Source organism: Ochotona princeps, chromosome 4, assembly GCF_030435755.1.
Source record: "Ochotona princeps isolate mOchPri1 chromosome 4, mOchPri1.hap1, whole genome shotgun sequence".
NCBI lineage: Eukaryota > Metazoa > Chordata > Mammalia > Lagomorpha > Ochotonidae > Ochotona > Ochotona princeps.
Window position 1 is genome coordinate 11419996 of NC_080835.1, and position 16455 is coordinate 11436450.

General features: G+C 38.1%; 1 protein-coding gene across 1 annotated transcript; it reads left to right on the forward strand.

Moving 5' to 3' along the window:
* Positions 1-436: 436 nt before the first annotated feature.
* Positions 437-1384, forward strand: LOC101523682 (olfactory receptor 5B17-like). Its single transcript, XM_004585500.2, has one exon. The coding sequence runs from the start codon at positions 437-439 to the stop codon at positions 1382-1384; it is 948 nt and encodes a 315-aa protein (XP_004585557.2).
* The last annotated feature ends 15071 nt before the right edge of the window (positions 1385-16455 follow it).

Genomic DNA, 16455 nt, shown 5'->3' on the forward strand with positions numbered 1-16455 from the left:
GTTTGTAGGTGGTTGTGTAATATTGAATAATTTTTCAATCTCTTTATGTCCAAGTCACTTCAGATCTGAAGAGAACAATAACAGGTTAATTATGGATATGCTTGAGAACATTAACCAAATGTATACACACCAGACAGGTGGACATGAGAACTTAGAATGTATACTGCTAGACTTAAAAGACCTTATTTGAGAGTTTTATCCTGGCCTCTGATATTGGACAGCCTATTATCCCTTTTTGTGACTCCGTTTGCTTGTAAAAAATATGCTCCATTAGATTCTTCACTTTAGTTGCATGTTAACTTGATCTCTATACTTCAGATCCGGAAAAGTGCAGTAACGAAACAGTGCCCATTCATTCTGATTTTTGTATCACACTTTACTAATCATGCTGCCCCTTGTCTCTGCTTGCTGTAGATCATCTTGTGATTCTACAACAATGTTGAACAATACAAAGGTGAGTGAATTCGTCCTCCTGGGACTAACCAGCTCCCCTGAACTGCAGGTGCCACTCTGTGTAATCTTCACTGCTATCTACCTCGTCACGCTCATTGGGAACCTGGGCATGATCACGTTGATTCTGCTGGACTCTCGTCTCCACACCCCCATGTACTTTTTCCTCAGTGACCTGTCTCTGGTGGACTTCTGTTACTCTTCAATAGTCACTCCCAAGGTTTTGACTGGCCTGTGTAGAGAACACAATGTCATCTCCTTTAGTGGCTGTGCTGCTCAGATGTTCTTCTTTGCACTCTTTGCCACTGTGGAAAGTTACCTTCTGGCCTCAATGGCTTATGACCGATATGTGGCTGTGTGCCGACCCTTGCATTATGCCACAGTCATGACGAAGAACAGGTTTACTTCTCTGATCATAGGTTGCTATATTCTTGGTTTTCTGATTGCTACTCTCCAGACTGCAGATACATTCAGACTCCCTTTCTGTATTTCCAATGTGATCCATCACTTCTTTTGTGATATCCCAGCAGTCATGTCTCTGACATGCTCTGATCAACATGTGAGTGAGCTGATTCTTATTCTCTTCTCAAGTTTCAATATCTTTTTTGCTCTTGTTGTTATTCTGATCTCCTACCTGTTCATATTTATCACCATTCTGAAGATGCACTCAGGTGAGAGACACCACAAGGCTCTGTCTACCTGTGGCTCTCATCTCATTGCCGTTTCCTTATTTTACGGGACTGTCATCATCATGTACCTGCAGCCTGGTTCCAGTCACTCCATGGACACAGACAAAGTTGCATCGGTGTTTTACACCATGATCATTCCGATGCTGAACCCTGTCATCTACAGCCTCAGGAACAAAGAAGTCAAGAGTGCGTTGAAGAAAGTGGTGCACAAGGCAAAACGCTTTCTAGGATTAGTTACTCAGTGATAGCAAGAAGAGCGAACATTAATTCACCCTTCATAGATCTACTGCATGAAATAACTCCAAAGTTAAATGTCATGTGCTGTGTGGATCACGCAATTCTATCTACATTGTCACTTCTCGTGGAAGAACTGTTCTGGACTTCTACAAACTAGAAATAACCAGTAATGTATTGAAGTTCAATGGGACACGTGTTTTCTAGTGTATTGTTCCCAGGCTCAGGTCACCTTAGAGGAGATCATGTTTCTGTCACTGTTGAGTTATTTGGTATAAGAAAGATGGACCTGTGATAATTTGCAAGTCATCAATATCTTTATTAAAATAATAAAGCAAAGTTGTTTAAAGTTTTAACCTATTTCTCATGCTGTAAAATATAAAGCTGTCTTCTTTATCAGATGCAATGACTTACCTATTTAGAAATATGTGGAATCCTGAACAAATCACTGAAACTGATTCGATCTAATACCTTAGTTCAACACATTTTAGATTATTAAATCAATATATAAATATTAATAAGATGTATCTATAGTACCAAGGCACATAATCTGAAGTAAAATGAAGAGAATTCTATTTTTCAGGTTTTTTTTTATACTGAAAACACATAGGTTAAATTTTCTAAAACAGGTACAATGTCTACACTTTAAGGCAGGACACAGACATTAAGGAAAGTCTAGATTAGAGAATATGTTTGATGTTTCAAATCACAGTTTTGGAACTGTCAATGTTCTCTAGAGGGATCCTGGGCACAATAGGTAATACTGCTTTTAGTTTCTTGAGGTTGTTTCTTATTGTTTTTCCACAATGGCTGCCTTTCAACAATACATCTATTACATTATTGTGTACTATTATTGCATGAATTACATAATGAAAAATAAAACTCTAACTCTCACCCAAAATAGTATTCTAGTATCAAGTATTTCAGAATAGTATTCTAAGTATCGTAAGAATAGCACATACTTATGGATCAATAAATAGAATTGAGAATCACAAATAAATCCTTGCATTTATGGTCAACTGTCTTCCAGTATAGATGTCAAAGAAGTCAGTGAATGAACAATTTATTTTTTCATGGAAGATCTTGGAAAATGTGACTGTCCAAATGGAAACAAATGAAGTTGAACCGTATCTTATCTCACCAGCAAAACCCAGTGGAAACTGGATTATAGACCCAGTTATTAAACTGAGATAAGACTTAAAATGCATAAATACAAATAGGAAAAGATACTGGAAAATATTTCTAGTGAAGGAATTTTTTAACATTGAAATTTGTAATAGAGAATTAAAGAGTACTTGAGAGGGAAATCTTTAGGATAAAATTCTTACACTGGCCAAAATTGAGTCTCAAGTCAATGAGATGAGCTAGCACCATAGGCAACTGATAAGAAAAGAGAAAACATCAAAATAAACAGAAAGAAGATCTGAGAAAAATGAAACAGATACCAATGAAATTAAAGACAAAAAAATGAAACAAAACAAAACCAAAAATCTGGTTTGGAGATGGTAAAAAAGCAATAAAATCATGAGCTTATAGCTGAAGTCACCAATCCAAGAATTAAGGGCCTGCGTTGGAAGGGGGACATTCTTACATGAGGAAAAGAAGAAAAAAAATGTCATAGTTAAATCTATGCTTAAAAATATGTGGTTTTGTAAAACTTTGTTTTATACCTTTGTCAAGCCAGTGGTTGGAAATGCCGCACAACTGTAGTTTTAATGATCTCTGAATATTTTCTAATTTACTGAGTAACTATAAAATGGTCATTTTTTCAGTTCACTTGTTTATAGAAATTGTATTCACACTAGACTCAGGTGTTTCCTTTTACTTATTAAAGTTGCTATTTTGTGGAGGATTAAACTTTCACTGTAATGTAAATCTAAAATGTGTTATCTCAAAAATTTAAAATAACATAGAAAGGGAGAAGAAAAGAGATTGAGGTGGAAAAGGGTGGGAAGAAGGAATGAAGTGTCATTATTGTATCTACATATCACACTGAATCTGTTAAATACTAATTAAAACGTTTAAAATCTTGAAGTCATAAAAGAAAGAAATTTGTGGCAATTTAAGCAAAATGCACAGGTTTAAAAGAACAGGATCCCTGTGATACCCTAGAACACTTGAGAAAGGTATTTAAGACTTTAATTTCAAGAATAATTTTAAATGTTTATGTGTGCATGTGAAGAGAATAAATTTAGTGTATTGCACATATACAGTGTTAGTAAGGCAAAGTTGCTTCCCACACTCTCTGTTTCCTCCTCCCTTTCTTAATTTTATTTCAATTTTTGAGATGCTATATTTTCAATTTATAATCTTAAAATTAATCCTCCAGGAAATAAAGAATTTAACAAGTGGTAAATAGAAAGACCATTGTTCCTTAGGAATATGGCCAGAGGCTATAATACAATCAGTTGTCAAGATGTGAATTTCATTCATATATATTACATTTTTGTATTTTATATATTGACCAACACAAATCAGAAAAAAATATATGAAATTTGTCTTTTTGGAATTTCCTTATTTCACTAAGCACACTGGATTCCAATTGTACCTATTTTGTTGCAAAAGACATGATCCCATCCTTTTTGGAGCTTAGCAGAAGGCCTTCTGGAACCGTTTCTCTGAATATGCACAGCATTGAGGAAGGAGTGTGTGGTGATGGATGAGATGCATTTTGTGACCTTTCATGTTCTCACACAGCTGAGAGTTGCAGCCCACCTTCCCGAAATGGGTACATTATAACTGCAGCTAATGACATAAGGTTCTCTTGGTTAGCCCCGGATGAATGAGGATATGTCAGCCTGTATGAAAACATCACTGTTATGGTGTGTCCAGTTCACCATCAGACCTGGAGAATGACATTTCCCTGTGCTCCAATGGCACCAGCCACAATCTGTCCTTGGTAGTGCTCCCCAGACACTGCCACAGGAAACCAATCCAGAGCAAGAAGATATTTAGATTTGAGGACGTGAACCCCACTCCAAACCTGGAGAAAAGAATGTAAAAGCCCACTTATCGATGTTCTTATCCAGTCATTGCAAGCACAAAGTCACGAGGAAGCATCATGCATGCAACTCCAGTCTTCGTATCTCTCAGAACAATGATCATGTTCCAGAGCAAACACTGGCTTAGATCCTCCTCCCAAAGTGTTAAACCTGCAGGTGGTATTGGTAGGGAACTGTTCCCAGAAGGGCCTACTGAGGTTGAAAGAGCTACAGCAGGAGTACACATCTCCATGTGCCTGCAAATGATTGCATGAAGCACAGTGAATCCAGTTTTGGGTGGAGAGGATGCTCCCTGGGGCTTGGGTGCTTGTCCAGTCCAGCCTGTCTAGTACAGGTATGTGTTCCTGGACTATACATGTGGGCTGGTGGCATGTTCCATCATTCCCTTGGAATCAGTTTCCTGTACATTGAGTGGGAACCTGGGATGCAGAGCCTGGACATCGTTCTTTAATTATGCTCATTTCCAGAACTAACCTACACACACACACACACACACACACACACACACACACACACACACACACTTTCTGTACCTCCCCTGACAGAGACAGCCCCAGAACCAAATGCAAATAACCCAGACTCAGTCCCTCTGGTCATACCTGACAAGAGCTAACTTTGGAAAAGTCAGTACCCCTTGGCTAATTTGGCTTTTTGAACAGAGCTCTTCAACATGTGTATTTTTAAAGGAAAGTTACACTTTCCCCATCCCTTAGATCCTGTGACTATCTTTTCCCAAGTCAGATTCTTAGCTTTCCCATTGTGCCTGAAATTATCATTTTACCTGAATCACCTCTAGGCACTGGGTGAGTATATGATTGCAGCCCCTGAATGTAGGGGTGGTTGAACAGTCTGAATGTTTCACCAACTTCTGTCTCTCACCATCCATTCTGTCTGAGAGTCACAAACCTAAGGGCCTAGTTCTGTAGAACCTAAGGCTAATTTCAGGTATATATGATTTCCTTTTGTGTTTTACTCCAGAATGGTTTGGTGTGACCTATTTATGTATTATGAAGAGCATAAAATTGTGTTTTTACATAACTGGTAGAGCATAGAAAGAGAAAATGACTCAGTCCTTAAGAAGTAGCAAACTCGACAATAATGAAACAGTCCAGGGAAGAGGCAGCTGCAGGTGGAGTGGAGGACTGAACTCAAGCTCCTCCTGTCCTCATTTGAGATCCCCACATCATCAAATGCCATATCCTCAGCCCATTTTCACCACCTGTCAGCTCCCCGCATGTCTGGTTTCCTGTATCTTGAGTGGGAACCTGGAATGCAGAGCCTGGACATCGTTCTCTGATTATGCTCATTTCCAGAACTAACCTACACACGCACACACACACACACACACACACACACTTTCTGTACCTCCCCCATGCCTGACAGAGGCCCAGCTACTCCTCCTGCCAAGAGCTATAGCTAGACACAAGGGAGGAGACACGAGGCCACGAAGACCTGACTGCAGAGCTTGGATTGCTGGTTTTGTGCTGTTGAAGGCACTACGCCCTCACCTACTTCATCATCCTCCTTCCAGTTGGTGCCTCCCTGTCTCTAAAGCCCCACAAAAGTTGCCACAGAAACATTAGAGGTTTTGAGGTAACCACCACCAAGTGAACTGGGAAATGGCCCACCCCCTCACCCTAGTCAAACCTTCTCCTGCCTTCTCCTGCCTTCTTTGGTTTTACTACCTCAGGCTTGCATGAATTAGTTCCTGAACTCTTGACTTGGTGGTCAAACCCTGAATATTTGTATAACATTTATCCTTTTTTTTTTTCACAATTTCTGAGCATTTTCTTATATGTGCTCTCTTGGCTATTCATGGCAACAGACATGTTTTTACAGATGAGGAAGCATTTTGTAGTTGAGTTCTAGAAAGTTTTATCCTTCTGACCCCAAAAGTGTCTTGAACCGCCCTCACAATCTTGACTATCCACCCTCCAACTCTGGAGACGGGAGCTGGAATAACACTCACTCTAGAGCCCATCTAAGCAATTCATCAACTGGAAGACTTGTTCTCCTGGTGGGCACTTACTTGGTTGAACCCAGGCAAATAAGTTCTTCTCACATCATTGTAAGCACAAGAATACACTGAGTCTATCCCAGTACCTATGAAACTGTGTCACATAATACAATGTAATGAATGAATAAATTAAAAAAAAGAATACACCGAGTCAAGATTAAATCCTGTTAATATACTTACATATTAGCTTTTACTAATTACTGTACAATCCCATGCATAGTTGCATAAAGATCACTTTACAAAAATCAGCTATCCACTGCGAAGAATTGCAGAAAGGATAAGCCTATTACATCAATCAAAAAGAATAGGTGTGCTATTCTGGTCTGTTTAGTTTGAACAGAGGGGCAAAGGCAAGCCTACACATAAAATGTAAACCTTTCAAACATGTATGTTTGCACATTTTAATAAATATAGGTAAATATATGAATTGATGTAATGTGTATCCATCAAATTAATGAATTCTAAATGATATCCATATATATGTATAGTCCAAGAGTAGATATCATATATAACCTTATATGTATGATATATACATAATTCTATCTAATAATATATTAGATGTGATATACAATAAAATATATTTGCAATATATTATATAATAGATGATATTAAATATAATAAAATTATATCTATTCCAGGAACAGATACATATATATTTTAAAATATTTACTTATTTTTATTTGGAAGGCAAATTTACAGAGAGAAAGATCTTCCACATGCTGATACACACCCCAAGTGACTGACATGGCCAGAGCTGAACCAGTCCAAAGCCAAAAGTCAGGAGCTTCTTCCAGGTCTCCTATATGAGTATAGGGGCACAAGGACTTTGGCCATATTCTACTGCTTTCCCAGGCAACAAGCAAGGAGCTGCACTGGAAGAAGAACAGCTGGGATATGAACCGGCACCCATGTGGGATCCTGGTGCTTGTCGAGGTAGGATTAGTTAATTGAGCCATCACACTGGGCCCATAACATTTAAATTTTGTAATTCTTAGAATTTACTGTAAAAGTTTTCAGTGACATTCAATTAGTAAAAAAAAAAGTTTTGGTGTGATAGCCATAATTTATAAAAATTAATAGAATGCTTTTAAAAGATAGAGTTTGAATGACACTGTTCAGCAAATGAAAAAGTGAGCCACAACTAGGGTAAAGTCTCTCCTTGGTGCCTAATTGTTGCTGTCCTTCTTTAAGGAGGTATAAAGCCTCCTGCTATTCATGCAGTGGGGGCAACTGGCCACCTGTTCACAAAGAGTATACTATATTACTATATAAAGAGGTGTGTGTGTGTGTGTGTGTGTGTGTGTGTGTGTGTGTGTGTATACGTGAACACAGATACAGGAGTTAGTTCTGAAAGTGACCAGAAATAGAAAAGGGTATAGGAGCCCTGCAGTCCAGTCATCCTTACAACACATAGGAAACCTATCAAAGAGGGAGCAGAAGAGAGCATAAAAAGGAACCTGACTAGGGCCACTGGAAGCCTGGGAACCCCCGGTAAGATGTATTCAGTCTTTACCTTCACAAACCAGTACCTTTAACCTGGCCTGATTGTGAAGATGGTTATACAACCACACAACATTTGTCTAAACTCTGAAAAGGGAAAACTAAATATTCTGTATATAGATTTGAGTTTATTTTTGGAAAAAGCAAGAAATAGGGCCTGGTGCAATGACGCAGGGTTGAAGTCCTCACCTTGCATGCATCAGGATCCCATTTGGATGCCGGTTCATATCCCAGTGGCTCTACTTCCCTTCCAGCTCCTTGTTTATGTCCTAGGAAAGCAGTAGAGGACAGCCCAAAGCTTGGGATCCTGCACCCTCATGGGAGACCTGGAAGAAGATCTTGGCTTCTGGCTTTGGATCAGCTCAGCTCCAGCCATTGTGGCCACTTGGGGAGTGAATCAGCTATGGAAGATCTTCCTGTCCTTCTCTCTGTAAATCTGACTTTCCATTTAAATGAATAAATAATTTTAAAAAAAGAAAAAGCAAGAAATTAAAACAAATAAGGACAATACATCTATGTGCTGTCCTATAAAATGAACCTAGGTTCCCAAAGAAAAGTTAGTTGCTGGGTCCAGTGCTGTGGTGCAGTGGCTTAGCTGCCTTTTGCATAGAGTTGCTGCTTCATGTCCTGGCTGCTCTACTTTTGATCCAGCTTCCTGCCAATGTGCTCAGGAAAAAAGCAGAAGATGATCCAATTCCCAGAAGAAGCTCCTGGCTTCTGACTTCGCTCTGGCCCACCATGGGTTTCTGTGGTCATTTGGGGAATGAACCATCAGATTGAAGTTTTCCCTTTCTGCCTTTCTGTCCCTTTGTGACTCTGGTTTTCAAATAAATAAATTTGTTTTTTAAAATTAATTTCTTCCTTTTAACAACTGAGGGGAAAGAACCTGTTTCTTTCACATGGGTGGGTGGCTGTCCAGTGGAGATTCCCTTGACCCTATATTCCTTCTGACCCTACTCATCAGCTCTAAAAATGTGAACACATATCTTTTTGTTGACATAGTTTTAGAAAGAACAGACCATGTGCAGAGTTCCTCGACCCCATCATTTATGCCTCTAAATTAAAAAAAACCTCTGTGTACACAGTAGCCTTTCCCCACACTTAGGGGTTTCTGTGCCTGCATTATTGATAGATAAACAACTTAAGAAATACATTATATTGAATAATGTCTAAATATTAATGCACCACTGAATTGTTTTGTAGACCTTCTGTCATTTGTTTCTGACAGCCAATGTATAACTCTTCACAGTTCTGTGGTATGTGCAGAAGCCTCAATTATTTTTATTTCACAAGTAAAGAAATCGAGATTGGCATCAGGTGAAAACTCCAAGCACTTGTGAACAGTTTTGGAGCAAGCTGCTCCTCCAGCATGAGTATAGTCACCCCTGGAAGACTTTCCAGGCAGTGCCTCACTGAATATTCATATTTCCAGCACCTTTTCTAAAAGAATGAGATAAGCATCTACATTCCACAGACAATGTTAGTAAGAATCCTGGTACATGCAGAAACAGTCTGGAAGGTACGTCTGCCATGAATTACATGAATTCAAAACAGGATGTCATGAACATTTTTCCAGAACTTTTGGCTGCAGTCCCAATGACAAAATATTGAGTAGGAAGTTAACTCATAAACAAGAAACACTGAAGGGAAGACGGTCACACATGTAAAATAGACAGTGCTCTGATTGAGTAGAACAAAATTTCCTTTTATTTGGCACCTGTTGGTTTGTGATTGTAGGGAAATTGAAGTCTTTTGAATTAACAGTTTTTATTTTTAAACTTTTTAAAAATTAGTGTAATGGAGATTCTCATATCTATTGCAAGTTATTTAACTTCATGGCATTATAAATTTCTATTTTTCTTACTACTGTTGATTTGTATTGTGGCTTTTCAGTTAAGGGGATGTATAGTAACTATCTTCTATTTTTAGCATAAATTTATTTTTATTATTCATATCTATGTCTGTGATAATGTGATAGCTTTATTTCCTGTTCATGGAAAGTATACAGATCTTTGACATTAATACCGCATTTCATAAAATTTCACTTGCAGGCAATAAATTGAATTTACATTTCAATATTGTTCAATTTAAAGCATTTTTGTTTAATTATATCTCAATTCAGTCAATACAAAATATATTGTATGTTATCTATGCTCTCTCTACATTAGAACACCAGATCTGTTTATTCATTGCTAACCATTTAAGGCCCCAATATCAACATATTCCTAGCCTCTTGAAACCACCATTATCTTTAACTTTTATAAGGTCAACCTTTTTATATTCAACATGAGTGAGATGATTAGCACTTGTCTTTGCGTTCTTGGCTTATGTAACCTAACCTAATGGTTTCCTGCTTTATGTATGATACTATGCAGGAATAGATCTAACCTTTCTTAATAGAGAATGGTAGTCTACTGGGCATATCAACTACGTTTGGAGTATGGAGAGCTGTACCACACAGAGTATAGGTATTAGTATTTACAGTTTAAATTTGGTCAGATATTTTGTGATTGAGAAGTCAGTTACGATACTTGTGCTTCATGCTGCAGTACCTGGGTTCTTAATACAGATCCAGCTCTTGATTCTAGATATCTATTGTTGCAGACCTTGGGGGACAGCAGGTGATAATTCAAGTGGATAGTTCCCTGACAACCACACCAGAGACTTGGATTCAATTCCCAGCTCCTGGAAGGAATCCTGGCCAGGGTCTGGTCATTGTTTGTGGAGTGAACAAACGGATGGGGAGAACAAGCTCTGCCTCTTGTGTTTCTCTCTCTCTCTCTCTCTCTCTCTCTCTCTCTCTCTCTCACACACACACACACACACACACACACACACACTCCCTCCTGCCACCAACCCAACTTAAGAATTTTAAGAATTAAAAAGAGAAATTTTACATTGATTAAGGACAAAAAAGGAACAAAAGAAGCAGCATAAACATTATGTGCACACCCTCACATATCCAGCTCAGTCCCTGCAGAGAGCTTAATTGCTTCTACTCTAGGAAAGCAGGATGAGGAGCTGTAAATGCCCTCATGGGGAACAACCTCAAAGAGCTTAGTGTCTCTGACAATTCCATTTCCACTCATGTGCATTAGGCTCCAAACCCAATATAATTATGCATGACCTTTTTGTAAGGGAGCAGACTAAGTGCTGGATACATCTGGTCATCACTTATTCATCTGAATGCTAATATTTGTTAGTACACACAAGCCTTCTTCTAACCTGAATATTTGCTGTTGGTCTACAACTGTGACTAGAAAACGCATCCCAAGACTGAAATTATACTGAGTGACTTTGAAATAATCGTGTCTCAGCAAGTCACTTTGTAGACTTTTTAAATTCTGCCATTTATAAGCACAATTTTGCAGATTCTAATCACAGACAAGGAGCAGGTAAGTGACTCCTCTGGGTCACAAAAGGAATGCTAGGTTAGAATCTGGAAGCATATCAGCATTTTTTTCTCCCGCATTTATATGCTTTAGAGGCCTGAGTCCTTTCTCCACAACCGTGCAAGAGCTCCCTTGATGATGTTCATGCATTATTCCTTGGGAGAGCTTCCAACTTCAAACACAGTATTCAGGACTGACTGTTGCTTCTTTTTAAATAAGTAAGGTAAGCTCATACATTCAGAATAAAAGTTGAAGAAAGTAATAATACATAGAAAATTAGTGAAGTGGGTGAATGCATGATGGATTGTTTGAACACTGAATTCTTTTGAATATTTTTCTGTAACAGGAAATAAAACTTGGTTTATAAGTATCAAGCCTTCTTCAGTGGAAAGTTTAGCAATGTTTGTGAAACATCAGCATGCTTTCCAAAGTGTTGCTGAGTAAAAATAGTATAGTTGTTTCTCTGAAGAGTAAGTGCTAATTTCAATTTATTTATTATCTAATCACCTTTCATTGGAGATTCAGAAAACAAAAATAGTGAAAAGACCTTTGTTCAAACTCCTAAGGAACCTAAATGAATGAGCAAGATCTGAACTTTAACACCTCCCGTAATCTCATGAACATCATCACCATCATTAGACACATGTCTAACAGCACAGCATTTCAAACAGGATGAAACTGAGTTTCAATATTAAGCCTTGAAGGATCTTCAGACTAGCAACACAACCATAGAATGTTGCTTAACTTTGCAAATCACCACATTAACCATTAACAATAACATCAATGATAATAAATTGTATTCTTACTTTCTCACAGAAATTAAAACACATATTGGTGTAGATATAATGCTTTTATCATATGTTATGGGAACATAATATATGCTAGAGATAATTTTATGTGGTCAAATAAAGTCTTTAGGAACTAGGCTGGTAAAGTGAAGTTACAAAAGGAATAGGTCGTGAATAAGAGGGAATACTGAGAAGTACAGGATGGATATTCTTCCAAAAGCTTAACATAAAATATGCTTTCATGTTAGACTAGATCCATTTATTTTAAAAAATTAAACATAGAATTTCCACCAAAAAAAAAATCTACAGGTAAATGCAACCTATGAACAATGAACTTCCAACCGCCAATATCTTATGATTCCTTAGCTACAGAATGACAGCAGTAAGGAGGAGAAAAATATTTTCTCAACTAAAGTACAATATGTTTTCTGTTACGTAGAGAACGAAATTAATGTGTGCATATCATGATGTTGGGTATATAGATATATATAAAAGTTATCTTCACTGAATTATGCCCCTTATTTAATGATAAATCTTTCTTTTATCATTTTTTATTTTTTAAAATATATCTATTTTATATTAATTTAAATATTTGCATCAAAAGATAGTAATCATATGTATATATAAATGTTAAACATTACTAAAGAAATGTCAAAAACTGTAAAAATTATTAAAATCTGTGGCCTTACTGAGGTCCTTATAATTTTATGTTTTAAAATATGTATACTAAAAATGCATATAGTAGAAAATAAATGTATATGTATTTTGAGGAAGGTATTAAATGAAAGTGTTGGTGCACATGGAAGGACATAGCAGCTAGTCACATGGGAAAAACAGTATAGATTTTGACCTAACAGAGGGCACACAAATTTCAGGGGACATGGTGTGCAAAAAAGAGTGTGGTGTTGTCTCAACCACACATCAAGCTCTGTGTGCTGCCCTTCACCTTTCTGAAACTACATAGATATTATCATGCAGTCTCAAAATAGAGGTATACTTAGCATTCCTCAGCTTGAGCGGAATATCAAGTGTGCTTTGCATGTATTTCCTCACTGTTTTTCATGATAACACCTTTACGTGGCTCTACAGAGTTCATTTTAGGGCAACTAGCCTAAAGGTTGTGAAGGTACACTGACCCACACCTCGTCCCATATCTGAACGCCTTCTTCTATGCTTTTCTTCAGCCTTGTAACTCTATCTGCTGATTGTGTGTTTCCCAGGAGTTCACCAAAGCCACTACGTGTATATCTCTCACTATATTAACTTTAAAATTCACACACTGAGAATCAAGAGGGCAGAATAGGGTAAGGACACATTTAAATGGACAGAGAAACATTTAATCAGGATGAAGCAGAGAGGACACATTCCAGGAAATAGGAGAGGACAGAACAGCAGCAGAGGGGTACCTGGAGACTGACAGACGCAGGAAGCAGTGGACACAATCACGTGGTGTTGCAGTGACTGAGACTCCAGCGGCATTCAGCTAATGGCTATCTGAACTCTACCAGCAACCAGGTGGGAAGGGACATTCATTGGGTGCTTGGGAGGTGAACCCAGACAAAGAACTGTCTGTCCTGCTGGTCCGTTTGATTTGACCAGGAGCAGAAGCAGAGCAGCAGGTCCCAGATGGGCAGTGGAACAACAGGGTGGATTTCATAGCCCAGTCAGCCCCCTAGAGCTGAATTGAGTGCCGTTTTGCCTAAGGAGGCAAAGGCAAGGGAAAACACTGAACATACTCTGAGCTGGGAGTGAACTCATTTCTGACTCAGTGAACTGCATCAACATAGCATTCCACAGGTTTCACCCAAGACAGGTCTGGCTATCCCTCAGACCTGATGGCTAGCACATCAAGAACTCTACTAGTGGCACATTGGGCTCCATTTTGTACACTGTGGCAAACGTTTTAGGACTGCAGGGGACAACAGTGAACTGCGCATGTGCTCAGCTCAGGAGAACTCACTGAGTTCCATGGATTGCACTAATCCTGCAGGAAAATAATACTGAATGTGGCATTGTATGGGTCAAAATAGGTCCACGTGGCACCCAGACCTAATGTCCAACAGGTTGCAACAAGATCAGCACCACAAACAACTTAGCTATATAGAATACCTGGTGTCTCTCTAATCCTGGGACCTGCTCCAACCAGAAGTGGGAGAAAGGTTGCAGAGACAACAATGCAACCTCAGCACGGTATCACAGGAGGTGAGGAGTGGTAAGTAAGGAGTTGGGGCTGTGGAGACCATGGTGGAAATCTAACATAAGAACCCAGACCTGGAACTCCCTGGAGGGAGTGGCACAATTGGCTGCAAGCAAAGAGCAGTGTACCAACTGCAATAAGTAAAATCGCATTGTAGATCTGTGGGTGACAGAGCTTAGAAACCTCCCCTAAGGAGAAGACTCTGCTAACCAGAAGTGTAATGACCAAGAGCAAAAAAAGAGACAAAAGCACAATGAATATTACCAAAAACTTCCCTGCAAAGGAACAAAGCCCTATGCCAGCCTCAGAGTTAACTGAGGAAGACATCGAGAAAATGGGGCACACAGAATTCAGAAAACTCATTTTAAAGCTTCTGATCAATAATGAGAAGCACATACAAGAGTTCAAAGTATTCAAGGAATATATTAAACAGGAAATAACAGCAAGAAGACAAATCAAGGCTGATATATCAGAAATTAAGAACACAGTAGTGCAAATTAAAAGTACAATGGAGAGTCTCCAAAATAGAATGAAGCAAGCAAAACAAAGAATCTCAAAATTAGAAGGTATTTTGTGTCACCAGGGGGAAATAATCAAACAGCTGGAAGCTGAGCTGGATCAGGCCAAAAAAAGTATTCAAAAATTGAAAGACACTATTAACAGGCCTAATATAAGAGTTATGGGAGTCTCAGAAGGTGCAGAAAGAGAAGCCGAGTTTGCAAATGTATTTAATGAAATAATAAGGGAAATTTTTCCTAATCTAGAGAAAGAATGAAATGGGAAACAAGATCCAGGAGGGACACAGAACTCCCAACAGGCTTGACCAAAAGCGATCTTCACCAAGAAACATCATCATCAAGCTCTCTTCAATTGAACACAAGGAAAAGATCCTGAAATGTGCACATGAAAAAAATCAACTGACATATAAAGGAACGCCAATTAAACTCACAGGAGATCTCTCACAGGAAACTCTACAGGCCAGAAGAGAATGGAGTGACATATTTCAGATTCTAAAAGAAAAAAATTGTCGGCCTAGGATAACATATCCAGCAAAGCTTTCCTTTGTTTTGAAAATGAAATGAAATTTTCCCACAGTCAAGAAAAGTTAAAAGAATTTGCCTCTCAAAGCTGCCTACAAATGATACGTCAAGATGTCTCTTGACAGAGAAGAGGAATAGCACCTACCAAAACCAACGGCAAATGGGAAGAACATCCCAGTAAAATGACATCAGAAGACTAAACCAATGAACAACCCATTCCTACAATGACAGGACCAAAGTACACGTTAAAACTGAATGTAAATGGCTTAAGCTCAATCAAATGTCATAGATTAGTAGACTGGATTAAAAAACAAAACCCATCTATTTGTTGTCTAGAAGAGACACACTTCACCAACAAAAATCAGTGGAAACTATGTCGCATGGGTTTTGTTGTTTTCTGTTAGTTTCATCTCTTCAAAAAACTTACTTCTGATTAAATCATTCAATGACTCATAGATCATACAGTAGCATCATTTTCTTCAAGAAGGTTCTTGATTTTGTTTTTCATTTCCTCAGTGACACATTAGTCATTCAGTATCATGTTGTTAACTTCATGGTGGTGTTAATTTCTTTTTTCTTCTTCTTGCTGATTTTGTTTTGTGTCTTTTCATTTAAGGGGATGTATAGTAGCTGTGTAATGGAGACTGTCATATCTAGTAACATGTTATTTAACTTCATGGCATTGTAAATATCAATTTTTCTTCCTGTTGCTGATTTTATTTTGTGGCTTTTCATTTAAGGCAATGTACAGTAACTGTGAAATGGAGACTGACATATTCAGATGTGAGGATACAATGCAGTATGCACCTCTATTTCCAAAGATGGACTTAAAAAGAAACTCTTTACTATATCTTGACAATAGGATGTTAGACTCTCTGCCATTGTCCATGCCCGCAATGATGGACATATGACTGTGTATGAAGAACTATACTTTAGTAATGAAATAGAGGAACTAGGTGTAGGGGGAAATTGGGGCTGGGATAAGGGAAGTCCCAGGAACCTTTTAACTGTATCATAAAATGATAATAATAATAATAATAATAATAATAACAATAAAGATTTTAAAAATTCACATACTAAGACTGAACCAATTTAAACTATGATCACTTAAAAAACAAGTTAAGTTTAACTTGATTCCATCATTTA